Source organism: Coloeus monedula (assembly GCF_965178545.1).
Source record: "Coloeus monedula genome assembly, chromosome: 2".
Taxonomy (NCBI): Eukaryota; Metazoa; Chordata; class Aves; order Passeriformes; family Corvidae; genus Coloeus; species Coloeus monedula.
The window spans coordinates 18,029,398-18,056,007 of NC_138782.1; the positions used below are offsets into that span (position 1 = coordinate 18,029,398).

The 26,610-nt window shown below is 42.0% G+C and overlaps 1 protein-coding gene across 1 annotated transcript in view; it reads left to right on the plus strand.

Moving 5' to 3' along the window:
* Positions 1-5,630: 5,630 nt before the first annotated feature.
* The window catches only part of MSH2 (mutS homolog 2), a 45,581-nt gene continuing 24,601 nt past the window's right edge, over positions 5,631-26,610 (plus strand). Inside the window, exons 1-6 of the mRNA XM_082299261.1 lie at positions 5,631-5,861; positions 7,905-8,059; positions 8,456-8,734; positions 9,055-9,201; positions 10,211-10,360; positions 12,536-12,669. Of these exons, the coding sequence (XP_082155387.1) occupies positions 5,642-5,861; positions 7,905-8,059; positions 8,456-8,734; positions 9,055-9,201; positions 10,211-10,360; positions 12,536-12,669 (1,085 nt within the window). The 5' untranslated portion in view covers positions 5,631-5,641. The remainder of the gene's footprint in view (positions 5,862-7,904; positions 8,060-8,455; positions 8,735-9,054; positions 9,202-10,210; positions 10,361-12,535; positions 12,670-26,610) is intronic.

The window sequence follows — 26,610 nt, forward strand, 5'->3', positions numbered from 1 at the left end:
AAATCCTGAAGTAGGGAATTTACTGGAATGTTTTGCAGCCTTTTCAGGCAGATTTGTCAGTGGAAACTTCTGCAGGGCAGGCTCTTCCTCTGCTGATCTGTGCCATTCCCTTTCTCCCCAGGTATGTGGGCAATCTGCTGAGGTGTGATGAATTTTGTACAGTTCTGTAAGCTGTTAACCAAATAAAGCCAAGTTTTCAGTAAGCTGGTCTTGTGCTGAGTTGTGTGTATTATTGTCTTCCCCCAATGCTTCAGTCTCCATCTCCTCTACTTCCTTAAATATCTGCAGAAGGGTATCCTCACCATTTCTTTCTTCTCCCTGATATTCTCACGCCGTTGTTTTCTCTCTTCCTCCTTCCCTCCCCATTTCACACCACGCTTTTGGCCTGTGGGATGGAAAGAAGTATTGTGTGCTGTGGCTGGGCTGGAGCTGCACATGTGCAGACTTGACTGGACTGGCTGGTACGTAGCTGCTGTGTGCCCTGGACCTTGTCCCAATCGGTTTGTTTGAACATCATCTTCTCCCTGCTTTTCCCACAGTACAGGGAGGCATTCAGACACTTTTCAATTTTTTTTTTTTTTTACTTAGTGGAGCTTTTTGTGTTGGATGTGAAGTTTAGTGCTCTGTTACGGTCTTCTTCCTTGTCAGATTTGCCTGAAACTAGCCAAGGGAACAGAAAACCAGAAAGTTTACAGAAGCTCTTAAAAAACCACAGAATTTAAATCCACAGCTGAAGGGAATGCACTGTTTCTAAACTCAGTTACTATGGTACTAGCACGGTGCTGCTCAAGTCTCAAAATGGTGATCAGTAATAGTTTTTTCATTAGTTTCCTGTTCTAAATAGTTTTATTGACATTTTGGCTTTTGTGTTGTTCTGTTTACTAAACACTGCACCTGTCCAGCAGCCCAGCTGCATAAAAGTGTGTATTTATAGGGAAATAGAAAAGGATGAGGGGGAAAATACCTGAGAAATTAGTGTGTTGGTATCCTGCAGCTTATTGTATTTTATAGATTTTTATACCAAGAAGAGACTAATGCACTGAAATTTAAAAAAATCTAAAAAGCCATTATCACATTGTGTCAACTCTCCACATATGCATGTGAAAGTTCTTCTCATGTACAGAGCAATATGGCAAAAAATGATTGCTAATGAAAAATAATATGGTACTAAATAGCAAAATATTGAATGTTCACTATTTTGATACTTGGATACTACTTTTGATACTATTGGAAATACTATCAGCAAAGTTAAAAAGAGAGTTTCCTGTAAAAGAAACAAACTAATAGAACTTAATTAAGGACTAGTAGTCTCTGCATCAATTTTTAACTAGGTAAATATTTTGATACTTCCATGTGCCTTATTCATTAACTTCCTTACGTGAAGGAGCATATTTTTAAAACCTGAAGTTCTACACAAAGTTGAGATACCATGTTTCCTCTCTTTTAATGTAATGTCAGTTTTGAGAAAGCATATGAAGGGCAGATTGAAAATGTATTGAATAATTTAAGACTGGATAAATGAGATTTTTGTGTTACAGAGAGGGGTAGACACAAAGTGTGCAAGAAATCCTAGTAATAATACATATCTTAGTGCCTATGTACAGCATGGGAAAATAGTGTTTGTAGAGGCAAGTGCAAATCTATTACTTCCTCATCAATTATTACAGTAGCAAATATATATTATTATTACTGCTGAGTAAAATTAAATATATGTTTATGTAAAGACAAGGACAGACTTTTTAGAAGTGGGTATGCAAATAATATATTTGAGAAAGCATGACCAATAAAGTCTATGCAACTTCCTTCTAAGACCTAAGTAATGCCAAAGCACAGTTTCCACAACTAGAAAATGGAAGGTCAGTGTAAGGTGTTGGGTCATGTGTAGGGTCTGCTGACAGTACTGTACCCATTACCCCCCTGAACAGTCAGAGCAGTTTGGTAAGAGAAATAACACTGTTTGTGAACCATGTTTATTTATATCCTCACCTGCTGGACTTTGATCACCAGAATACGGTGACTTTGGATTACTTGAAATAGCCAGAAAAATATCCTAGGAAACTAAAAATGCAGGCAGCTCTGCTGCTCCAACTTTACAAGTGCTAGTTAGGGAATTCTAGCAGCTCCCAGCAGAGGCAGGCTGCAGTCTGGTAAAGGTCCATCCCGGGGCATGCAGGCAGTCAGGCACACTGCAGGGCCTGTTTGGAATAGTTGGGCCCAAACTCAGAGAGATTTATGAACTTTGGCAAAATCCTTGTCTTAGCAGGGCAAGGGCAGACGTGCACAAAAAGGAGGTGGTGTGTGATGCTAGAGGAAACACTGACCAGTTTATAATGTGTGAAGACCTCACACATGTAAGAAGTGTTTTTTTCTCTACTATCCTCTAAATGCACTGCAGAATTCTTACACTTGCCTGCCAAGTAGAGCATGGCTGTGCCCAATCTGAGTGAAAAAAGTAAACAAAAGAAAGTTAGAAGGTTGTTTACAAGGTGTCAGCCATATTTTCTGTTTTCAAACTTACGTTATCGAAATATTCTTATCTTGTTAATGTGAAGTCTCTGCTGCCTGACACGTGTGCACACACAGATACGTATCAGTCTGATACCAGATTTTCTGGTGGCATGCCCACCAGCTCGAAAGCTTTAGGGCTGCCACTGATCACAGCTGTATACAATTAACCACGAGCAAAAATTAATTTACTTTTTCTCTTTTTTTTTCCTGTAAAGTAGTTAAAGGACATCCACTTTCCTAACTGAAAAGCCATTGTAACTTTTCTCTATATGCTACGTATGCCTAAGAAGGCAACAAAATTAATTAAGGTCTAGATTAACACGAGTTTTCCGTCTGCCGTGAGCATAACAATTACAGATACCTCATTCCCGTCACTCCTGGTAGGCAAGGGGGAAAGCAGGGAGTGTTCTGTTAGATACAGCCCAGTGAAGCAACCCAGCCTGGCGCCAGGGAAATGGTCCCCACTCAGAGCCGACCTGTGTGGATCAGCCAGTCCCTGCTGCAGCTGCCCGGGAAGAGCAATGGCACACAGACAACGGCAGAGGCTCCAAGGGAAGGAAGGTGATCGGTGCTGAGCTGTTCTGTGCAAGGGATGCCACAACACAGATGTTCTTCACGGGCTGTGGTCACCACGCTCAGGCCATTAGCGGCCAGTTTGGGCGGAGGCTCGCTGCGAATGGGAGCCTGCGGAGCTGCCTTGAGCAAAGTGCTGAATGAGGAGGTGCGACCAGCCCAGGGCAGAGAGAGGGAAACGCTGAAACGCGCAGCAATTACAGGATAGCAGACATTATTTTACCGCTTTTGAAAGTGGTAGTGAGGTCCCTGGAGTCCACCCTGTCTCCAGATGTTTGTATGCGACACCCCTTTTCTGCCTGCCCTATCTCCTGCCTTATCTGTAACCATCAGTGTGTACAAAGACAAGCAGCTGTTCAAAATGTCTATTCTGGGCTGACCTCGTATTACCGGTGCTTGGCAAGACTGCCTGACACTGTGAGTGCATTCCCAAGGTAATGTATTTTCTAAATGATGGTTGTCCAGGGTGAATTTTACTATGTGGGTATTGCTGCAAGCAAGCACTTTTGGTGGAGGGAGGTATCAGACCAGATAGTTTAGCTACTTCTGAAAAGAAGGTTAGAAAAGTACACTTATTCATACCGAAAACAAATACAATTGACTTGCCAGAGCAGTGTCATTTTTACAATCGTTATGGAGATAAGAGGAAGATTTTGGGCTACTACAAAGCCGTCAAAGCTCTAGAGACGTGCCTGCTTTGCTCCTCTCTTCAAGGCACATTGGACTTTCTCTTCACTGCAAGAACTACCTGTGATCCTTCAGCGAATACATTTACAGGAGGGGTTTGAAGGCCTTTGCTGGAAAAGCTGTTTTACCTCAGGGGTACAGGACTGGGGTTTGGGAGGGGAAGGCCAAAGTGTGGATAGGAAGCCAAGAGTGACACCGAGCAAGAAAGGGGCAGAGGTGGGGACACCAAAGCATTCCCTGGGGTGGAACAGGCAGCACATGGCAACACCTTCAGGCCAAGGGAGTTCTTAAGTGAGCATCTGAGGGCCTTTTGGAAAGCACCTATTAACACCAAGAAATATTAAAGATGAGCACACTGATTCACCAATTGGACAGAAGAGAGAAGCTAGGTGAGAAATTCTAGAAACAGAGGTCCCAAAAGTGTTCCTTAGCTGGAACCAGCTGGGAGAGAGGAAGAAAGGAAGGATAGAGAAGAGTTGTGCGAAGCTGACTAACATAGAGTAGAAATGAGAGAGAAAGCAATGGTGGGCAAACAAGGGGATGTTCCATACAAGGTACACAAAGGGACACAAACCAGAACATAACATTTATGCAACAAATACTGAGGCATGTAAAATAGATGTGTTTTGTCTATAGGTGATAATGTGCAGGCAGCTGGATTGGGATACAAGAATTTGGGAATTGGGATACAATGATTTCTGACTGGAAAGATGAAAGGCAGTGCAAGGCAAGAGGAGTTTCCAAGAAGACTTGACTTAGCTGATGAAACACAGCATTTCTCATTATTCTTAGACAATGATCACTATGAGAAAGATTGTCACCTATGCTGTTTCTATTCCTTTGTGCCTTTACAGTACAAGATAAAACAGGTAAACAAAACAGAAAACGCTTAGGACAATGCAAGGAAAAGAGCACAAAAAATCAAAAACCTAAAGCATTCTGGGCACGAGGACCACCTTGTAGCCAGGACTCAGGATACCTCTGAGTGCCGCAGGCCAATCCGTGCCCGTTCTACCCCAGGGCTGGGTAACACCCATGTGTAAATGCGGGTCAAACCTTGGGTTCTTTTGGCCATTTCCCCTGTTCCTTGTGCTGCCTGGGAGGAGCGACCCCCCCTGTAAGGAGGGCAAGAGCTGCTCTCTCTTTGCTGGAGGGAGCACATGGGGTCTCTGGACACCATTCCTGCCGTAAGCAGAGGGGGCCTGTCACCCACAGCCGCTGGCAGTGTGACCGCCCCCGGTGACAGCCCTGCTCTCGGGCTGTGCTCAGCATTCGCCTTCTGGCAGCCCGTGAATCTCTTCAGCACGGAGCCCTGGGGGCCACCACACTCCAGGTCCACAGGACACTCTCCTCCTCATGGACTAAAGGCAGTGATCACCTCGGCACTGCTGCCGGGGGTACACCGGTTGTCCAACATTAGGTTGGACATTAGGAGGAATTCTGCCCGGGGAGGTGGTGGAGTCACCGTTCCTGGAGCTGTTTAAGGAAAGGCTGCACGCGGCACTCGGTGCCATGGTCTGATTGACACGGCGGTGTTCGGTCCTAGGTTGGACTCCATGACCTCAGAGGTGTTTCCCAGCCTAACGCGCTCCGTAGCTCCGAGACGGAGGCAGCCCGTAGCCCCGCGGCCCCGGCGTTGCCATGGCGGCGGCGGCGCGCCGGGCGGGCCGGGCCTGCGCGCTCCCGCAACGCGGGCGGCTCGGGGCCGGGGGGGCGGGACGCGCGGAGCGGGCCCCGTAGCGATTGGGCGGAGCGCGGCGGAGCGGCCGTGACGCGAGGCGCGGACCGCGCAACGATTGGGCGCCGCTGCTGGCGCTGGCGCGCGCGTGGCACCTTTGGCGGGAGGCGGTGGCAGCAGGACCGGCAGCGCAAGATGGCGGTGGAGCCGCCGCGGGAGGCCGTGTGGCCCGAGGGCGCGGGGGCCGAGGCGGGCTTCGTGCGCGCCGTGCTCTCGCTGCCCGAGAAGCCCGACACCACCGTGCGCTTCTTCGAGCGCGGCGACTACTACACGGTGCACGGCGCGGACGCGCGGCTGGCCGCCCGCGAGCTCTTCCGCACCCGCGCCGTCATCCGCCAGCTGGCCGGGGCACCGGGTGGGTGCGGGCGTGCGCGGGGGAGCCCCGGGAGCGGGCGCTGAGGGGCAGCGCTGGGGGGCGGGGAGGGCTCCTCTGCGGCGGGCCTGGCTGCGGCGGGCCTCGGGTGCCCGGGGGGGAGCGGGGGAAGGATGCCCCTGGATGCCCCAGGTAGTCCGTGGAACCCCCTGTAGTCCCTGGAAGCGTGCGGGAGCCCCTGGCAGCCGGTGCAGCGCTGCCCTGTTGTCAAGGCCGAGGCCCGCGGGTGTCACGGGGATCGGGCACAGAGTGGCATTTCGTGGGTGCCTTGGGCTCAGGCTGGGACCGGTCAGGGCGAGCGAGAGGTGCTGCGGGTCCCTTCCCGCCGCTCCCGGGGCGGAGGGATGCGGGAAGGGAGGTGCTGTAAAGTCCCCGTGTTGCAGTGACCGTTCTGGTTCATTGAGGCCTGGAATCACGGGATGCAGTTCTTTACTTTGAAGTCTTTCTATGTATTTCGTCAGATTTTCTTTTCCATCCACCGCCTGCTGCTTTTCGTTTATCACTTGGTATAAGACGGTGCAGCTTGCAGATGTCAGGTGTAAGAGCATCAAGATAAATTACCTTGCTGGAAGAGTCAAACCTTAGCATTAGCCTTAATCTCGAGGAACACAATGTTGCTAAGTTATTGGCTCAGATTTTGCAAAGTAAACCTCTTTGTAATGAACAATTTTTTTTTTTGTGTGAGCCAGCAGCGTTAAGAAGAGCGTGACATTCTCATACGCTTTTCACTTTTTATTGTGAGTGATGAGCTCCTGTGTTAAAAAAAACCCCAGAAACAAAACCCCAGCCTTCTCCAAAGCTTGATGTGTCTTCCAGACTAGAAACATGCATCAGTATTATTTTTGTATTCAATTTAGAAGTTATTTTGCAGATGTAATCATGTGACTGCCAGCTCCAGTTTTAAACCCTCTAAAGCCTTATCTACCGTATCCAACTAAAAGCATAAAACTGTACTTGTTGCTTTCAGGATGATTTCAAAGTACACGTAAACTTCAGCTGCTCCCCACCCCCTGCTATTGTATTATGTTGTCTCAACTGAAAGAATAAGAAAAGTTGTGTTTAGTTGGACAGTTCTGCACTGGGAAAGAGAACATAATTATGTAGAATTAGGTTTTTTACCTGTTTCAAAGAATCTTAATAGATGTTTGAGGAAAGAAAAGGAAAAGATCCTATTTAAAATAAACCCATGAGTTCCTATGGGTGTGGAAGTTTGCTGTTTAGCATCTTTCATGTGAAGGGAGGAAGAGCCTCCAATGTGATGAAGGCATGCTGCTAAAAGAGGAATGTGATACTCCCTATTGCGTGTGCTTACTTGGTGTGTTATCCAGCTCTCATCTATCTGACACCAGTCTGAGTTAGTTCCACTTCCCAACCTGGCAGAAAACTTAATATTCTCACCTGAAATCCCAAATTGTTCAGTAGTGAAATTTTGTTACTCCTTGAGTAGGCTGCTGCTGGAGGTGGGGAGGTAGAAGTGGTGGTAGTCCTCTGGGCAGCTGTGTGGAATTAAATTTGTTCAGCTGCATCATCTGCTTGCACATACAGGAGCAGAAGCAAGAAGTTTGTCAATTAGGCACTTCCTAAGTTAGGTTTTAATGTAATCTGTTAATTTTTTTTTTTTTTTTGAGGATATGTTGTTTCTACTGGATATATTGTGATAAAAGGGAAATGTCTTGGCACATGTGTGAGTGTGAATAGGGTGGCAGTGTGAAATATTAATTAGTAAATCAAGTCAAGAATATTGTGAGAGGGGAAGGGTGAGAGGAACATATCCCTGTGTATATGTTAACGTACTGATTTAGTGAAATTAGGAACTGAACGTTGTTTTTATTTGGAGATGCTTTCTTCATTTATATTAACCAGTTGAATGTTGTGGATTTGTGTTGTTTTCATGGATTCTACACACTTGCCTCTTTGATATTAGAATAGTGTCCTCTGAAGGCTGTTCTTGGGGATTTTGATTACAGAAAATAAGCTTTATGAACAAATTCAGGCATCTCATAATTTTCTTTATTTGTTTTGTAGGAACTCAGAAGCTTGAGAGTGTTGTGCTTAGTAAAATGAACTTCGAATCTTTTGTGAGGGACCTGCTTCTGGTTAGTCATTACAGAGTTGAAGTTTACAAGAACAAAGCAGGGAGCAAATCTGTCAAAGAAAATGACTGGTATTTAGCTTACAAGGTACAATTTTCAGCCTTTCTTTATAATTGTGAGATTAGAAAAAAAAAAAAAACCCATAGCTTTTCCCTGCTTGGAGTTTTGGGATTTTAAGGGACTGATGATGAAAAATCACACCTGTTTGTTATATATCTGTTATACATACCGCTGTATTTTCTAGTGCTCTGTGGCTGAAAGAGCTTGCTCTGTGTCTTTGCCATAGGTTGGGAAATTAAGGAAACCTGAAGTGCTTTGCTCTGTGTAGATGATAAGTAAAATTCAAATGGTTAAAAAAATAAAATGGCTGTGTATTTCATATTAGTGGACTGTTCAGTACTTAGTTTTATCAGTTGTTATTTTTAAAGAAAGAAAGAGTGTTTGTACATTCTTTTTAAAAAGTTTTCTTCTTTTTCTAAATAGGGTTCTCCAGGAAACCTTGCCCAGTTTGAGGAAGTTCTCTTTGCCAACAATGATATGTCCACAGCCATTGGGGTTGTGGGAGTTAAGCTGTCTGCTGCTGATGGACAGAGAGTAGTAGGAGTGGGCTATGTCGACACTACGCTGAGAAAATTGAGTGTTTGTGAGTTCCCAGATAATGATCAGTTCTCAAACCTTGAAGCTCTACTGGTTCAGCTGGGCCCAAAGGAGTGCGTGCTGCCAGGAGGAGAAACTGCAGGAGAGATGGGGAAACTGAGACAAGTAAGGGAACCACTGTGGCTGACAGACAAAACCTCTAAAAAGCTCAGTTCTGGATTTTTTAGCCAGGCTCTGTGATTTGTGGAACAACAAAGGATCAATATCTTAATTCAAGGAAGTTTTTGATTTATGCATACAAAATGTATTATTTGTTGACGGATTTGCACTTTAATCAACAAAAGTTCTAAAATCTTGTCTGTCTTTCCTCTCCCTGCAGCCTAGCAGTAAATAAATATCACTTCAGAGTTTGCTTCTGTGTGCTTGACATCTGTCCCCTGAATATTGAAAGTAAATGATAACTCTGTGTGTTTGTGAACAAACAGGTCATTCAGAGGGGAGGAATCCTGATTACAGACAGGAAGAAGGCAGATTTCACAACCAAAGATATTGTTCAGGATCTCAATCGCTTGTTGAAGTCAAAAAAAGAAGAGCAGATGAATAGTGCAGCACTGCCAGAGATGGAAAAGCAGGTGAGCGATGTTCAATGTGCCTCTCTTTCTAAGAAGTGGAGTGGTGTGTGCACCTGATGTGAGCTGATCTCTGCATTCTTGCTGAAGTGTTCAGCAGTTCTGCTCAGCTTGAGTCTGTGTCAGAGCTGGATACCAGGGGTCCTGGAAGAGCTGGAGAAAACCCTTCACTTACCTCTTTAAAGCAGTAAGCTCTAGTAAGCAAATAGACTGCACTAGAGGTGCCTGCTGTTCATAAGCTATCTAGCCTGAGGACTGAAATACAATACTCTGGTTATTTTGCATGACAGGAAAATTGGTATTTGAAAACAGAGTAATGTTTATGATAATATTTTTGTGTTGTCTTATGGCTTAAGTATATGATTTAGTGCCTGCATGTTTGTTCTTAGCTGCAAACAAGCGGCAATTTGTTGAGATAAACAAGTTTTAAAATGCCCTTCGCTGCTGATGCTCACTGCAGGTGTGAGGTTCGGAGTTATCCTCCCTTAATGTGTCATTTCATAACAGATGAGTTGTTTGAAGAGTGTTGCAGCTGAACAAGTCAGTCATGCTGCTTCCTCTCTTTTGTGCTGGCACTCAGCAATGCCGTGCAGTGAGTCAGATCAGATCCTTGTTCTGGCTGAAAACTAACCCTGAAACCATGTCCTGAGATGATCCAGCATATCTCATTTATCTGCAGTATAACTTGTTTGTGTTCTCGAGCTGGAAACATCCTGATAACAGCTTTGGAAAGCTGGCAAGGTGTGCAACTTCACATTTTGTTTATCAGATTATGCAGCTGTCTCGTGTGTTGTTCTTGCACCTGCCTAGAAAGACGCTGCAGTACCATAGAGCGTCCCTATGGAAATGAAGTCTTGTCAAACAGGATGAGTCTCTCGTAGCCCTGCCAGAATTGACATGGCTCAAAGCCTTCCCCAGCTGTAATCTTCTAGGAGCATTTATCAAATCCTCTTGGATTCAGAACTGTTTCTAACTAGAATGTGATGTGGTTTTTTTTAAAAAAAACCTTCAGGTTGCTGTTTCATCTTTGTCGGCTGTTATCAAGTTTTTGGAGTTGCTGTCAGATGAGTCTAATTTTGGACAATTTGAACTGACTACTTTTGATCTTAGTCAATATATGGTTCTAGACAATGCAGCTGTTCAAGCCCTCAACCTTTTTCAGGTAAGAAATGCACACTTGAGTTAGTAACTGGTTTACAATATACTTACTTAGCTGCTTGATAATGAGCCTGACTGCCCAATTGCAATTCCCCAGATCCAGATTAATGGCAACTTCTACATTTTAGCTTTGTTCTCAGCTACTCCCTTGCAACATGTGTTTTAAACATATAGGTACTGTTACCACCTTTTTAGTTTTTGTTTCTTACTAGTTTAAGTGTAGAAGGGGAGAGAAGATCATCAAGGAGGTAGGAAGGGGCCACAGTCGTGCTGTTCTTGGGAGAAGAATACAAGCTTGAGTTAGATGGTATTAGTGGAACATGTAACACATGGCAGGAGCAAGGTGGTGATGGGAAGGGAGGGCTGGCAGTGAACAGGACAGTACTTGAGAACATTCTGAAAGCACCATGTCATGCTAACTGGATGATGTCAATTTTACCTTTTTTAGACGCGTTTTCTACAAATCCAAACAGGTTAACAGGCTCCTTCATACCTCCTGCCAAGTCTGTTTTTCTGCTTTGCCCATTTCTATAGTTACAGGGAAACATGGACTCAAAGTGGTGTGGTGTATCAGCTTTTCTCCTTTGTTTCCACATTAGTAAACTCTGCTTAATGATCTTTGCTTGGACCTAATCTGCTTGCATTTCAGATTTATAGGAAGAAATCACAGGTTATGGCCCCTGTTTACCTTGGAGAAATTTCTGCAGGAAAACAGAGCATATATTCAGCATCTGACCTGCTTAGCCCTGAAAAGAGATGTTCTGAATTTTTAATATTTTTTTTTCCTGCTGCTGTGCCCCTGTCTAGGGAATGAAGCAAAAATTACATTTCTTCTCAAGCTTTCTTGAGGGTGTTCTAGGAAGTTCTGTTTTAGCCACATTCCTTTACAAGTCCTTGCAGGTGTTACATGTCTTGTGATAGGAAATAAGCTGCTGTGTCTGTCTTCAGGGGCTGTTGTGAGCCTTGGAACAAAGATTTTACCTTGTAGCAGGAAGTTACCTGCATGATAGGATATGTGGGGGGAGGTTTTTGGACATCAGTAAAGCAAAGACAAACTGTTTTGTAATCGGGGTTGCTCTGTGGGGTGTGTAGGTAAAGTTCTTATGGTGCAGCGGATGCAGCTGGTTATATGGAACATACTTTACCTTTCACTGGATGTGCTGCAGTAGGTAATTTGTGTATAGTATATGTATTCTGTGATACTTTCTTATCTAATTTTAAAACTAACTTATCTAGTTTTTCATATCTAATACTGTCCAGAACACTGAAAATAGGCACATCCACTTTAGATATTAGATATTCCAGGGGCTGAATGTGTCAATATTCCTTCTCACTGCATTCATTTCCTGTTGTTGTGATTCTAGTTCTACATCCTAGTTGTTTGCAGGCATCCAGACCTACTCCTAGTTGAATGCTTGCCTGCTGTTTTAATTGCAGATTTTCTTGTGTAGAGGGGGCTGAGATTTTCATTTCGAAGTCAAGAGTTGAAACAAGCTTGTTTGTTTAATATTAACCATAATTTTTGCTTTGTAGCTGTTTGTGTGAAAACCAAACCACAACAAAAACGCCCAAAAGGCTGTCTGGAGTCCAGCTAATATTAAACTGAATTATAGGTAGTAAACTATAATTGGAACAGAGCTAAGTTTAAAGGTGTTTATAGCACTGCAGAGGTGATCTGGGGAAGCTTGAGAGAATTCGAGTAACTGTTCTTCCCCATTACCTGGTTCTGTTGTGTTGTTCCCCCGCAGCAAACCCCAAGGTTCTCAAACTAAACCCTTGAACTCAAGTCCTGTTTCTTGCTGCTGTTTTGTGATGGACAGGATCCCTATTTTTTGACCTTAAGAAGAGCAAACCAGCAAATATCTAGATGTATTTCCATTTTTGCTACTCAAAGTGCAAACTGCCCCATGACTAGGTACACTTTTAACTTTGCTGTTCAGTTAGGATTGGTTTCAAAATAGACAAACCTATTGCTTGCGTGCCATGCTCCAGGGACCAGAGTTAAGTACTTTGATGCTGCACTGTTTCATTTACCATTTTTGGTGGGTGCCAAGTTTAATAGGAAAAAAAACATGTTCTCTTCCTAAATAGCTGTGTGCTGTTCAGTGGGTGTCAGTAAACTTCACTAACTTATCTTCTTTTTCTTTTTTTCTTCATATTTTTTTTTCATTCTTTCCAGAGTTCTGTGGAGAATGCAAATACTGCACAGTCTCTAGCTGGTTTACTGAATAAATGCAGAACCCCTCAAGGACAAAGACTAGTTAATCAGTGGATCAAACAACCACTTATGGACAAGACCAGAATTGAAGAAAGGTAACAATATTATGTGTTAGATAGACTTAAACAAGTTAGTAACTATTTTATATAAGGCCCTTTCTTTTTAAGCACAGAATGCTGCAACCAAGAAATAATAGTGGTTGGAGTCTTTTGTGTGCTACCCTGTAATGCACTGCAGTTAGAGCAGAAGATATTTTTCCTTGAGATGCAAATTGACAGGTTACTGTTGAATTAAATGCTTTTTACAATTATACATTTGAAAGAGGAGGTGCAGTGTGTTTAGGTGATGGGAATGATCCTGTGCTACAGGCTAAGGCAGTGTAGCAGCCACTTACTGACTGTTGTTCATATGCAAATGCTCAGCCTGTATAATAATATTTTGATGTCACTTCAAGTTTAGCAGTTTAAAAAAAAATCAACTGAACACTCAAATAGTTAAGCAGTAGTGATGTCTTCCTGTTTCCAGAAGAAAGCTACTTTTGGTTGTGGTAGGTCACTCTAATCATGCCTGGATATTGTGGGGGCTTTTTCTTTCTTGCTCTTTGATCCTGCCCTCTGTCACCGTGTGGCTGTCCTGATAACAGCATCAGTTGATAAGAAGCCTTAGAGAATCTGATAAATGTCTGCTGAGAATGTACAGATAATTCTGAATCCTTCTCAAAGGAGAACTGCAAAGGCTGAATTCATACTGTGTGTCTTTGTCTTGAGCACGTTAACCATGCAAAGACAAGTTACACATTTTTTAAACTACTCCTAAATATATCTATATTCTTATGATCTGAAACAAAATTCCGTGCAACTCTAGCAGTCAGCAGGTTAATGCATTACAAAATGTGTATTAAAGTGTATCTTGACAAAGCAGAAGAGGCCAGAAAATTGAATTTAACTTTGATAGCTCCTCTAAGGCTCATATTTCACATAAGGCATTGCAGGTATGTCTGTATATGCTGTTGGGCACAGATCCCTACTACCAAAAAAAGAAATCTTGGCTTGGACATGCTGATATTTAAATAAGTTATGCAAAGAGCAGTTGTTGTGGTTTAAGTCCAGCTGGCAGCGAAGCACAGAACTGCTCGCTCACCTCCCTGGTGGAATGGGGAGGAGAGGCAAAATCCAAAACACACCACTGTACCAGCTACTGAGAAAAAATAAACTCTATCCCAGCCAAAACCAGGATGGTAGTTTTCTCTCTGGATTTCTGGAGAGTGAATTATTCCGCTTCTCTTCAACAAGTTTTTCTACTTTTCCTAATCATTTGCAGAATGGTGTGTAGTAACTTGATCAGAGCCCACTTAGAAATGTTGTTTATGTGACACTGAAATATTTGTTCCCAGGTTTTTTGAATGCTGGATCTTATTCCTGCATGTGTTACAAAAGCTTTCATTGTTGGTTCTTGACAAAGTACCCGAGATCATCTGTGTCTGTCAGTTTTGGATCCTAAGATCTGAGCCAAATTTAATTTTATGATTGTGTTGTTTTTAAAATTTTGAAAGTTAGAACTCCCATTTTGTAATTTTCTTATGTCAAAGTAAACAATAGAAATTTTAACTTCTGTGTGAGACATGTTTGCTTATTACTGTACATCAGAAATCTCCCAAGTTTGGAAGAGACAGTGTTTTCTTTATAAAACTGGGGTTGAGTTGTAGGCAGAAAATGTAACTTGACCTGTTTGTAGAGTTACTGTCACCTCTGTGTTTCGTGTTGCCATTCTGTGTGGCTAATGTTGGCTGCAGGTAGGAAAAGGTATATTTAAAGGAGGAGGGGAGTAATTAAATGGAGTGAAGCTCTTAGTGAAGCTTGTAGAGGCCAGTGTATCAAAGTGTTATGAATTTGATAGAAGGCCACTGCTAAGCTCCTGTATCTTGCCCAGCTGCAGAGTCCTTGCAGCTGCAATTTGTTAAAAGTACTTTGCTTTAACCTCTACTTACAGGCACTGAAATACCCTAGTGGCACCTTTTCACTTTACTCTGCTGCCTTCTGTCTGAATGCATCTTGCTTAGAAGTACTACTTGGATGAATTCAATTCTCTGAGATAAAAGCAATGTAATTTACTTGTAAGCTTCATCCTCCCAAACTTCATGCTTTTCAAAGGGTGTAGTACTGTTCTTTTTTTAATCCCAAGGAACAAGTATGATAAGAGAAGCTGTTAGTGGGGCTGGTGAGATGTACTGACAGATTCAAATATCTTTTGAAAGATATGCAGTCACCAAGTTGTTTTCTGAAGACTTTACAGTATATTGTGGCTGTTTTAAGGATTGCAGACCACAGTTTAGAACATAAGGTGGCTTGAGAAGGAAATACCTGGACTGTTCTTCCTTTATGTCTCCTTTGTCGTCAAGGGGAGCTACTGATTTTTTTCTTAGCTTTAAGTGTGCCGTGTTAAGGACCCCATGTAACACTAACCAGTGCAAATCTCCTCAGACTCACAGAACTGCCCAAGCTGGACTGATTGTTCAGTGGCTGTTTTGAAGGAAGCCTCTTGTTTTGCTTGTACATGAGATATTGGACTTAACTGTTGTCCCAGTAGCGTAAAATCGGTGTCTGAAAGTTTTACTTTTTTTTTTCCCCCCCCAAAAGTTAGACTGTTGTAACCCTCTACTAAGACCTGCAGGTGGTGCAAGTCATCTTTTGGAGATAAAGGAATCCACCTCTTTCAGTAGTTTGTAATCTGCAGTGTGTTGTTAACCTATATGGGTAAATGGAACACAGAGTTCCATCAGCCGTCCATATTAACTCTTGATACAGGAACAACACAAATTAAAATACATGGTGCACATCTTCAGATAAAATGACATTTACTGACTGGAGCAGCTCCTGATGAGAATTGAGAAAACAGAGTCTCCTGATAGCTGCCTGTCTTTTAAGACTCGGGGTTCTGCCAGTGTCCATCTGGTTTTCCTTGATTAAAAAAATAATTATCAGTCATAAGTATACACAGTACAGCCCTGCTTCTCCTATGTGGTGTTTTCAGAAGGCAAGTACATGAGGTTCTTGCTCCTTGTCTCATAGTCAGCATGTTTGAAATTAAAATGTAGTCACAGAGCCAGCCTGTGCAAATACAAATATTAATTGCATAATCAAATTGACTGCAATACAGCAGGCAGCTTCAGTATGTCATGTTTATTCTTCAGGTACTGGAAAGTCTGAGAAATGTGGCACAGTGTAAAGTAGTGCTTGTTCTGTTACGTTTTGAGAAGAGAGTTTGTACTGAATATATTTAATTTTTTTTCTATTTTTGGGATAAACCCTATCTGACATTTATACACAGCATAAATAAGAGATTCCAGCTCAGCTTTTTAGTCCTTTCTGTATACTGTGGTTGAACCTCTTATATGCCTGTGTCCATGGTGGGAGAGATGCAGGGGTCTCAGAGGAGTTAAAGGCTGTGCTCAAACATCACTTGCTCTGATCCAAACCTATTTTGAGCTTTCCTCCTGTGTTTGTAAATATCATGCTGCATGGGGGCCACATAGTAGAAACAAGTCCTGTCTCTGGCAGAGTCAGGAAGAAATAGATTCGGGAAGCTTGAGGTGCATAAATGGCTAGCAGGGTAAAATTTCTAAGTTTGTACAACATTTTCATGCATCAGTCTTGACTGATAATTAAAGTAGCAGTTTGTTTAAAAATGAAAAAAACCCCAACCCTGACTTGTTGCCTTGAGATAAGAAGAAACATAATCAAAGGCCCTGGCTCTCTTGGAGCACCTGCTGGGGTGAGGCATGAGGATGGTCAAAACTCTGGAATGTGTGCTCAGAGAGGTGGAGGGATGGATCTCTGTTCCTGCTCAGTGTTCGACTGAACTCAGCCTTGTTTTGAGCAAGGGCTGTAACCAGAGGCCTGGAGTTCCAACATGAATTGTTCTGCAGTGAGTTTTCACTACTTTTCACTCCTAGGTGTTCTTTCCTAACCTGCAGCTGTCCCTGCAAAGCATTGCAGATAAGCTTTGTTGCTTTTGCCATTCTGGTTAGTGGCTCTGGAAGGACCCTCAGTGCTTTTCTGAGTACATGTCAGGACCTCTCCAGAGCCACAGACTGATTCCAGGCAGCTGAATTAGTAGTATGTGGTGGCCTGTGTCCTCAGTAGGAAAGGGGAAGATGTGACCAGCTTGGATATTTGTCTAAATTACCTCTTTAAAATGCATTTTAGGCACTGGTAGTGCTCCTAATGCCTTTAGAGAAGCTTCTGAAATACAGATTGAATCTGAACAGATTTGAAGACAGAAATGTGATTTCTTATTGTCATGGAGATCATGATGCAATAAATATTTCCCATGAAAGAAGTTGTCATTCCAGTGACATGAAAATGGTGTTGGCTTCCAGTAAGCCTCTAGAAATGTTAGAAAAATGTCACCTTTGTCATTCCGAAAGTTACCATCACTGAGTTCCCTAGAGAAGTGTTTGGAGCTTGAAACTCTCAATGCTGCTTTTTTAACCCTCTCCCCTCCATTCACCTATGTTTACTGTTTCCAAAACTACTAATTTATCTCTGCTTTCATTTGGGTGTGCTTGTAAAACTGAGGTTGACATTGAGTGCTGTCTAGAGACATTAAACAAGAACTCTCCTAGACAAGCACACACCACACAGGCAATGTCTCTAGGAAGGAATTCCCATCAAAATCCCAGGCACTCAAAACCTATTAAAAGGCTGAGATTGTTGTGTTGTAAAAGACTTATTTTTAGTTTTCTTGTCTGAGGAGCTGAAAAAAAGGCTCCTTTCATGACACCTTCAGGTGTGGGAAAGACAATGTTGGTGTTTGTATTCTGCATGTTATCCAGATAATTTTGTCTTCTGGATCAGGGATCAGCAGTCAGCGTTGCAAATCTGTAAATTATAGGTGGCATTGAGTGGTGCAGCAGTGGAGCAGGTAGTCATAGTATCTCCTAGTTGATACTTCCAGCTCGCCCACTTCTTCCTGACAAGTCCTCACTTGGTGCAAAATAAATAGAAGGATTAAGCTTTTAGTCATTTCTTTTGTGTCTGAATTTTGAGGCTCAACAGAAATGAAAATTAAACTAAAATTTGATTGAAATGTCAGGTTGGTTTCCAGACTTGTAAGACATGATGAGACTACTATTTATTTAGGGAAATGTGAATCTGTAGCTGCCATGCTGTTCTTTGGCTCTCATCCTGCCAAAATGAGGTGGATGGCACTTACTGCCGTAGTTAAATTTTGCTTAGAGTATGTGTTTTAAGTATTCAAGACTGTATGAAAACTTACTATGCACAGGTACAAAGCTCTCAGGTTTCTAACAGTGTTCTTGGTAGTCACTGTTTTGAACATTGGATACAGGAATATGGTGTATTCTCTGTGAAATTACAGCGGCCACATTATTGTTTCTGCTCTGTTTAATTTATGTCCAAAAACATTAGAAAGGTGCCATGTTAGGACATTGCAATGGAAGCTCTTGGCAAGAAAATTTCATCTTGACTTGTAATTTAATTTCATTTGTCATGTATGAGGATTGTAAGAGTCTTTAATGTTTTGTTGACGTACAGTTTTGAGTTTCTTCTGTACAGAATGAATGCAAATGAAGAAATATTTGTTTTTCTACAGCTAAGAAATAGAACTTGTTCAGTATGCTCTTAGTTTGCACAAGATTAAAGAAATGCACAGGTTAGCAAATATAAAAGGGTATTAATGTTGGTGTAGTAATGTAATAAATGTAACCTCTTAATTTTAATAATGTATGGAGACTTGTAAGGAATAAAGCACCAAAAAAATAACAATGGAAATACCTTTCCTCAGTTGACTCTAGTCTTTGAAGACCATGCAGTAATACAGTTTTATCACTGGATCCCAAAATGCCATATTTAATTAAAAAGCAAGACTGGCAGAAAACCTCTGTGGTGTAAGGCATTAGGCTGGGAAACAGCCTCTCCTGCTTTCCATCTTGGGTTTCTCTGGAAGGTTTTGGGTGGAGCAGTTTCACTGTGTGGGGTTTACGAATGTATCCATGACTGTGTAGTATTTGGTGAGTTCTTGCTCCATTGTCTTCACCGTTCTTTGTTACCACGTAAGAAATGGAGGTTTTTTAGGAATTCTTAAAAGATGGGCATTTGTTGTTTTGTCTCGAAGCCTAAATACTGTGTTCTTCTTGTCTTTATTCAAATTAGGATCTTTTTGCCTTCATGTCCTTGACACTTGGCTCACGCTGTCTGTTCTGTATGTAGGGTTTCTTTGGTCTTCAGGATTTAGTGTGAATGGTTTTCATTTGTTTTTGACTCTTATGCACCATGCAGCAGCCTGTGGCTCTGAGTTGTTTCATAGATGGCTTGTACTGTCTGTAACCACTTTAAATCAAAAGTTGCAGTCAGGTTTCTCTGGCTGTGGACTGCTACCTGTGCCCTTGTTATTGGCACTGGCATTGGTGTTCCTGTAGCTGACTCGTTCATCTCTTGATGGGGAGTTTATCATGCTTAAATAATCAAGGGTGTCATGCTGGATAGCAAATAATCCAGAAAAACTCAGCAGTTGCCAAAAGGGGCAGTCCATACCTCCTACTTCCTTTTTTTTTTTTTTGGTCTCGTAGCTAAAGATCAATTTGATTTGGCTTGTTCACCTGATGAAAACTGGTCCTTGAAAAAGTGAGGAAAGTTGTCATCAAAAATTAACCCTTTTGCTCCTCTGCAGCTGGTCCATGAGCTGCTAGCATCATAAACATTGTAAGTGCAGGTCAACAAATAGCAGAAGCCAGGAGCTGGTCAGATTTAATAATCTGACTTGAGTTTGCTTTCTGTTGGTATTTTTTGACTGTTTTAGAGATCATGCCAATAAATTTCTGTTGTGAGTTAGATCACCAGACTTGCTACAGGAGGATAGACTGGGTGTCTGCCTGTCCTTGGATTGGAATAGTGAATCTGTGAAATGGAGCGATGCACTACCTTGCTCAATAAGCCTGCTGCTTTCCTGACAAATGTGCTGTAAAGATGCTGTTTGACTATTTTTAGCTCCTACAGAAAAGACTATGAAAATTTTATGGAAAAAACTGTATGCATGGAAATAAACATTGGGAAGACAAAAAATCTTTTGACAGAGATTTTTGGGAGATACTTCTTGTTTTATGAGCTGTCCTTATATCACTTCTGTCTGTACAGTTCCTTGAGGGTAAGGGACTGCTTTTAGTCCAGCTAGATTGCGATGGGGTTTGAGATGGGAAAGGATTTGCTGTGTTGAATATTCAAAATTCAACTTTGCTGGTAGATACTCTGGGTTTTTTTCTTCTACAAACATGCATGTTTAAAATTTGGGAACACTGTTTATCATTCTGTGAAGTAGTGTGTTACTATAAGGTGAAAATTTTCCCTTTTTAACCCAGTTCCTCTTCTGTGGAGCTGTTTAATTCATTAAGGGTAATAATTTTGTTATTCCTTAACTGAGAAGGAGGAGGAGAGGGAGAATCAAATCTAAATAGTGCTGTTACATAAAACTAGTTTGAATGGCAGTACTTGGTAATAATTAAAAAGTACTTTGTTCTTTTTTGGGAAATGCAGCTTTTGGGAAAAGTAAGTAATGGTTTATTTTCCTTGTCTGTCACTTGGATAGTGACTGTTACTGTATGTAAAACACCCAGGCTGAGGAATGGGAAATAAAAGACACCTGGTTCTGCTTTTAACTGTGACTGGGGTGATTGTGTGGGTGTTGGTTGGATGAACAGGTATATGAAAGTTTCTTTAGAATTTAAACAGGATCAATAATTTTTGTTTTAAATAATATTTTCAGGACCTGAGTCTTGTAGAGCCAGGGCTGGTCTGCCATGGGAATGAACCCTCAGCAGGAGGTGGTGAGAGGGAGATGTCTCTGTGTCCCTGCTGCAGGGCATAGGTGGCCTTCAGTGTTACCTGGAGAGAAACAGCAGGAGCCCTGGCAAGCTCTGGTCACCTCCTGCCTGCAGAAATGCTCCTGCAGATCCCCCTCTGTACTCCTGTGAAACACAGCTGTCAGCCTGCAGCTCCTGGCCATGGGAAGGGCGGTGGTGCCATCAGGAGCGCTGCCAGCCTTGCCTTGTGAATGAAGGAAAGATTATTCCTTTGCTTCTCTTTTTGTTTTAGGGAGTTTGTGTGCCTGCCTCAGAGTCCTGCACTGCCTCGCTAGTTCTGCCTAGAGGAGGCCAAGCAGAGCTCTGTTGGTGTGGTGCTGCTTTATTTGCATGTTCTTCTGCATGATGCCAGGCACTCCCTTCCCTCAGGGTCTAAAAATACTGCTGTTGCAGCAGTCTGCTTCAGCAGCAAGGTCTTAATTGCATCAAGTGGTACTTTGCTGACAAGAGTAAGACCAAAGATTTTATTTTTGTGCTGAAGAATTATTTTCTTCTTTACTTCGCTTGATCTACTGAGGTTGTAAAGTTCATAAACACTTGTGCAAAGGTAATGAGTTATTGGTAACATCAGACTTTAATAAGTACCTTTGGAGGAAAAAGCCCCAGTGTTATTTTGGAATTAACTGCTTTTCCTGATAATCCTGGGGGTTTTTTTTCTTCTGATCTCATTAGCTTGCCTCATAGTCAATACATAAGCGTTCAAATCTTTGCTTGGTTTTTACAAAAATTAGTTACTTTGTGCCTGGTACCCCGATAGAATCCCAGGGCTTTAATTTGCTTTCTAGCCTTTGACATAATACTCAAATGGTGTATTCAGGAATTCACCTGACTGCAGGGTGGTAAAGGGTCTGTTGCTCTCCTGATACATATTAATTCCATGTTATATGAATGTAGCTGACGTAGAGGACTGTGAGCTCCGATTATTTGGAAGAATGCATTTATTTGAATTACAAAATTTATCTTTATGGACTGTCCTGAAGTTAGAAATAGCCATTATTGTTGTCATGGTAGGATGGTTTAGGGACTAGTTGGGAAAACTAGAAAAGGCATGAGGCTGATATTTGGATGTGGCTTTCTCTTACATTGCTTAATCTTCCAGGTTTAGCAGCAGGGAGCCTGGTCTGTCTGGCTGCTTAGTAGCACACTCTGTGTACCCAGAGCTCTGCAAAGTGTGTGCAGTTTGATTTCTGAGGCTCTCCTAGGGTCTAAAGCTGCTCTTCAGACCTTGGACTCTCTATCACAAGGGATTGTACTTCAATAGGGCTGTGAAAAATAGTCAGGATATTCATGGTCTCTTCAAGTTACATTTAAGATTAAAAGACAACAGTAGTGGGTTCCAAAGAGCTGCACAGTTATAATGGAGTGAAAGCCAAATGCTAAATACACGCTGAGGACTTCAGATACGTGCCTGGAGATCCCCTGGTTTAGTTCATTTAAAACTTGAGGGAGAGGGTATGGCAGGTAGAGGAGCAGTGGGCAGCAGCAATATCTCACACTTCTCGTGGCAGCAGTGCTGCTCTCTGCCAGTGTGGAAGTGTTGGTGGGACTGGGGCTTGAGGGCATAATTTCCTAGCCAGTTTAGGCCACCATCAGGATACAACTGGGCTTGTCCGCAGCTGGCAGGGCCACCCCAAGGTGAGGCCGTTCAGGGGAGCCAGAGGTGCCAAGCAAACACAGCCACAGCAAATAAAGATGTGTGTTTAAGGAGGGGGCTGCAGCTGGGAGCATCACCCTCGGTGTCAAGCTGAGGCGCCTACAGCTGCCTTTCCCAGACTGCCAGGTTTTGTTGCTCCATGCTTCATGGCCTGTTTGTGTAAAGAGCAGGACTGCTTTCCAGCTGTACCACTGAGCCAGGTCATGCTTGGTCTTTCTGACTTCTTTGTTTTGGCAGAGGGGAAGTTTTGAAACTGTTGGGGTTTAGAACTGTGAATGATTGCAAAATCTTGAAAGAAGTTAGGGAATCATCAGAGTCCAAGGAATGCTGTAATCTTACTGGGATGACGGCATTGTCATTGTAAGAACACAGACATTACAGGTGAGCTGTGAAATGCATCACCCTGGGGCTCTTTGTTCCTGGTTTGCTGTTTCTCTTAATGTACTGTATTATACAATATCTTTTCATTTGTTAAAAGCCTGTAATTTCACATCCCTCATGTAAAACAGTAATGCACTTTAAATTCTGAATTCAGGAGGAATATACACTGTTGTACTTCTGCGCTGTTGTCTTCAAAGTTTTCTTTTGTAAGGAACTGTATCTTTTAGTGTAGCTTTTTGGGGGTGTTTAGTTTGTGACAGTAGATTTCAGGGAGGGAAGCTGTGAAGTAATTTGATAATACAGAAACATTCATAGCATGTTAACTGAGGAAACAAAACCAGCTTTGTGCTCACATGCCAGGAGGAAACAATGGCAAGATTGCACTGTTTGGGCAAGAGCAGGTGGGAAGGAGAACTTCAGTCATTTGGTGTGGAAGGGAATCCATGTGAAGGTGCAGGCTGCTCTCTTTTTGGCAGACAGGAGGAGGAAGTCTTGACTACCAAGAGGCTTGGGCACAAGCTTCTCACCCCGGCCTCTTGCAATTGCCTGGGTTGTCTGCTTCTGAACTACCGGCCCTTGTGTGTGCATACAAATTTGGGAGAGCTGGAGGAGAGCTTGCTCAGGTGAACAACTTGTGATACTCAGACACAAGAATTTGGACCCTAATGATATTGTATGGCCAGATTGGTACAATTTCATTAAAACAACAGAAAGATTTCGACCCCTTGCTTGGGATGTTCCGTGTCATATGTAAGAAGTGCTGGAGAGGTGTGTGTACAGCCCATCCAGAAAGCAACATTCTGAGTTCTTGGTGAGTCAAAAACCTGGATTCAAATCTAGTGTCTTCAAAGTACTGCAAGGACTGGTGCCTATGGTGAGCCCCCTTCCAAGGCTGTTCCTGTGGTTTGGGTAAATGTTGCTATCAGTTGGAGACTCGCTGCCAGAAACCAGAGCACCTTCTGGCTGTGCAAAGGCTCCAGTGTGAGCTGAGTGGGGATTGAGATCAGTGATCCTAAGGCTATGATGCATTACTAAAGTAAAGGCTTTTGATGGTATTAGTCTTTTTAAAGCTGCTGGTTCTTTATTCCTCAGGGTTTGTGTTACATTTATTTCAAATTGTTTGCGAAGACCACTCCAGTTTCCTAAAAAAAAAGTCTTTTGTGCATAACTAAGCACTTCCAAAAGCATGTGTGGGTTGCCTAGTTATTTTGCATTATTGCTTCGTGCTTGTCTGAGAAATTTTGGATGTTATTTTTATAAATGCATGCAACACCTCTGATTGTCTGAGGCAAAATGACCTGTGATTGTCAGTTTGATTTTTGTGCTGCTGTGTACTGAATTACTAAAGTAATTCTCAGTATCAGGCTTCACATTTCTGATTTAGGCTCCCATGTGCCAATCTTAGGTGTCTGCCATAATACTTCAAAGGCTGTAAAACATACTGAAGTTCTCTGGCATGGAAAGAGCTTTGCAAATTTAAGGTGGTATCTACTGCTTACCTGGGACAGTGAACTGGATTATGACTGATTTTTGGGAGAGAGATGATTGTCTAGGGAAAGACTGAGTCACCAGGAGAAGTTTATAAAGGGAGCTTAGGACTTGCTTATTTCTGGCTGGAAAAAAAATGCAACTTGCTGTAGTCTGGGCTTCCTCCAGGGTGTTAAAATACCGTGTGCTTTGTATGAAAAAGAAAACCCAATTAGAACAGGTAAGGTGGTGGGTATCATTTTACATGTCTAGGTTAAGTATGTCCAGGGAGGACTTGCTTTGGCTACATTGGATTAAGAAGAGATCTGAGTTTGAAAAAAACCTGAGAGAAAACAACATAATGGTACGTGAAGTGTTTTTCCACCTTCCTTTGTAAAAACAAAATACAAAATTAAACTGATACAACTGTGCATATTCTGAAACTTGTGGTGAGATGAAAGTCTCAGTATATTTTAAAGCAGTCCTTAATATGCTGCTTTTGTAAGGTGGTGTTTCTTGATTAAAATTCTGCATAATCAAGTAGAACAGTTGGACAGGAAAGTTGATCTTAATCTGCAGTCCGAGAAACCCTTTAGCCAGCAGAGAATACAAATGTTTCTCTTCAGAAGACTCAGCTGTTAGGTAGTCAGGGGAGTTACAAACTTTAAAGTCTTCTTAAAAGTAAGTCAGGTTCTCCTCTACGAGAGTGCATTCTTAATTTATTTCAGTGTTAACACTTTTTTTCCTTGTGTTATGTGGAAATTTTAGCTAATACATTTTTTTTTCTAAAAACATCTGAGTAATGGGGATTTTAAGTCACTACCCTGTAGTAATAGCTAAATATATATTACTCATTATTAAGTATATATTGCTGATTATATATGGATCCCAGTTACATGAAATGATAAAAAACCCCTCGGAGTCCTTTTTCTGAGCAGAGGTGCTTGAGGGAAGTGTTTTCTTTCCTGCATGCACAGAGAGGGGCAGAGCTGTTGAGGGTTTTGTAGGATGTTGGTGGAGATTAAAACTTCAGGTGCTTTATAATTCATCTTATTGTACAGTGGTTTGTTAGATTTTTTTTTTTTTTTTATGCTGACCAATCCTGCTCAGACACTATAAATACTTTGTTCCTTTTAACTCTGGTCTTTTATTTGAGTCTGTTAGTGTAGTTATTGTTTTTACACACAGAATTCTTTCTTCATAAAATCTATATACAAATCTGGCATGGTTAATGTTTTCCTATTAACTTAAACTTTGATATTTAGCTGTGTAAAAACCAAGAAATATAATCAAACCCTCCTGACAATGTCCATGTTGAGGCATCTTAAAATGGTGATGAAAAATGCTGCACAGGTGTAGCAAGGGAGGAAGCAATCTCTTCTGATGTCAAATGTGGTGCAAACCTCAGTGGAATGGAAGCAGTCTGTTGAGACTTGGGAAAGTGTGTGACATATATTAGATTGAAAACAGATTTTTGTTGTCTTTTTCTGTGTGTGTATGTGGTACATTGGCCTCTTGTCTGTAGTTGGTTCAAGAGATGCCTCTTATTAACAGTAAAACTGGGGAAAAGATGGAATGTTTTGAGTTGGATTCTGGAATATCCAGCAGAAACTTGGAGATAAGAGGTTTTTTCCTCTCTCTGTCTCCCAGAGCACACTAAGCCTAATGATACTTGTTAGTGCACAGAATTCAAAGCTGGTAAACAGCCCTGGTTTTGTATAGCAGGAATAAAACTTGGCTACAATTTCCAAGTTCAAGAAAAGCACCTGTGCTGATTTTCAGTTAGATCAGCTGAAGTCTTGTTCGCTGTTTTTGCAGTTTTAATTGCAAATTTAAATAAGTGTCTTGAAACAAAGATTTCCTTTATGTTCCAGTGTGGTTTCACAACTTATAATTGTTTCTGTTGTCTTGACTGTGCTGCCTTAGATCTGTGGTGGAAAGTTTCACCCTATTTTCCTTTCCTTTTGGCTGTGTGGCAGAAATGAGTTATCTAGTGTTGTCAGCTGTTGTTTGATTACACTTTCTTGGATTTTTAAAATCTGTTTATTTTTGTATTTTCTTTTTTTCTCCCCCTTCAGCTGAACTTTATATTAAAAACAACCTGTCATTTGATTTCAGTATTACTTGTGAGCATTATTCATGGCTTATGGTTGCATTACCTTAACATAGCCCTTTCTATTCAGCCACCTTGTATGTATTCTTACCAACAGGAAATTGTTATGCAAACTGTGGCATGAGCACAAACCTGTCAGATGTATCTTTGTGGTTGGCAAATGTAGGGGGGAAGATAGAACAGTACCAGTAAGGTCATTAAATGTTAGTCTAATTACCATGGTTTTTGGCAGAGGAAAATTGTTCGTGCTGATCTGAGAACTCTTTGAACTTGTCATTGTGGACAAAAGAGGAGGGGAAAAAAAGTAAATTAGAGCTTTCAAAATGCCTTTGACAGGTCTTTATCCAGGAGGCTGTTGAACAAGCTGAAGGAGCCGTGGGATGAAAGTGAAGGGTTTGTTTGTGCAAAAGGCACAAGCGAAAAAAAATCTAGATCCTGGTAAAGATAAGCTCAAGACTTACACAGAAGCTGTGCTTGAGATGTTCTTGAATGACTGTTACAGCAGCTGTGCAAAATTCAGTAAGTTTTCAGAAGTGACTCTGTGT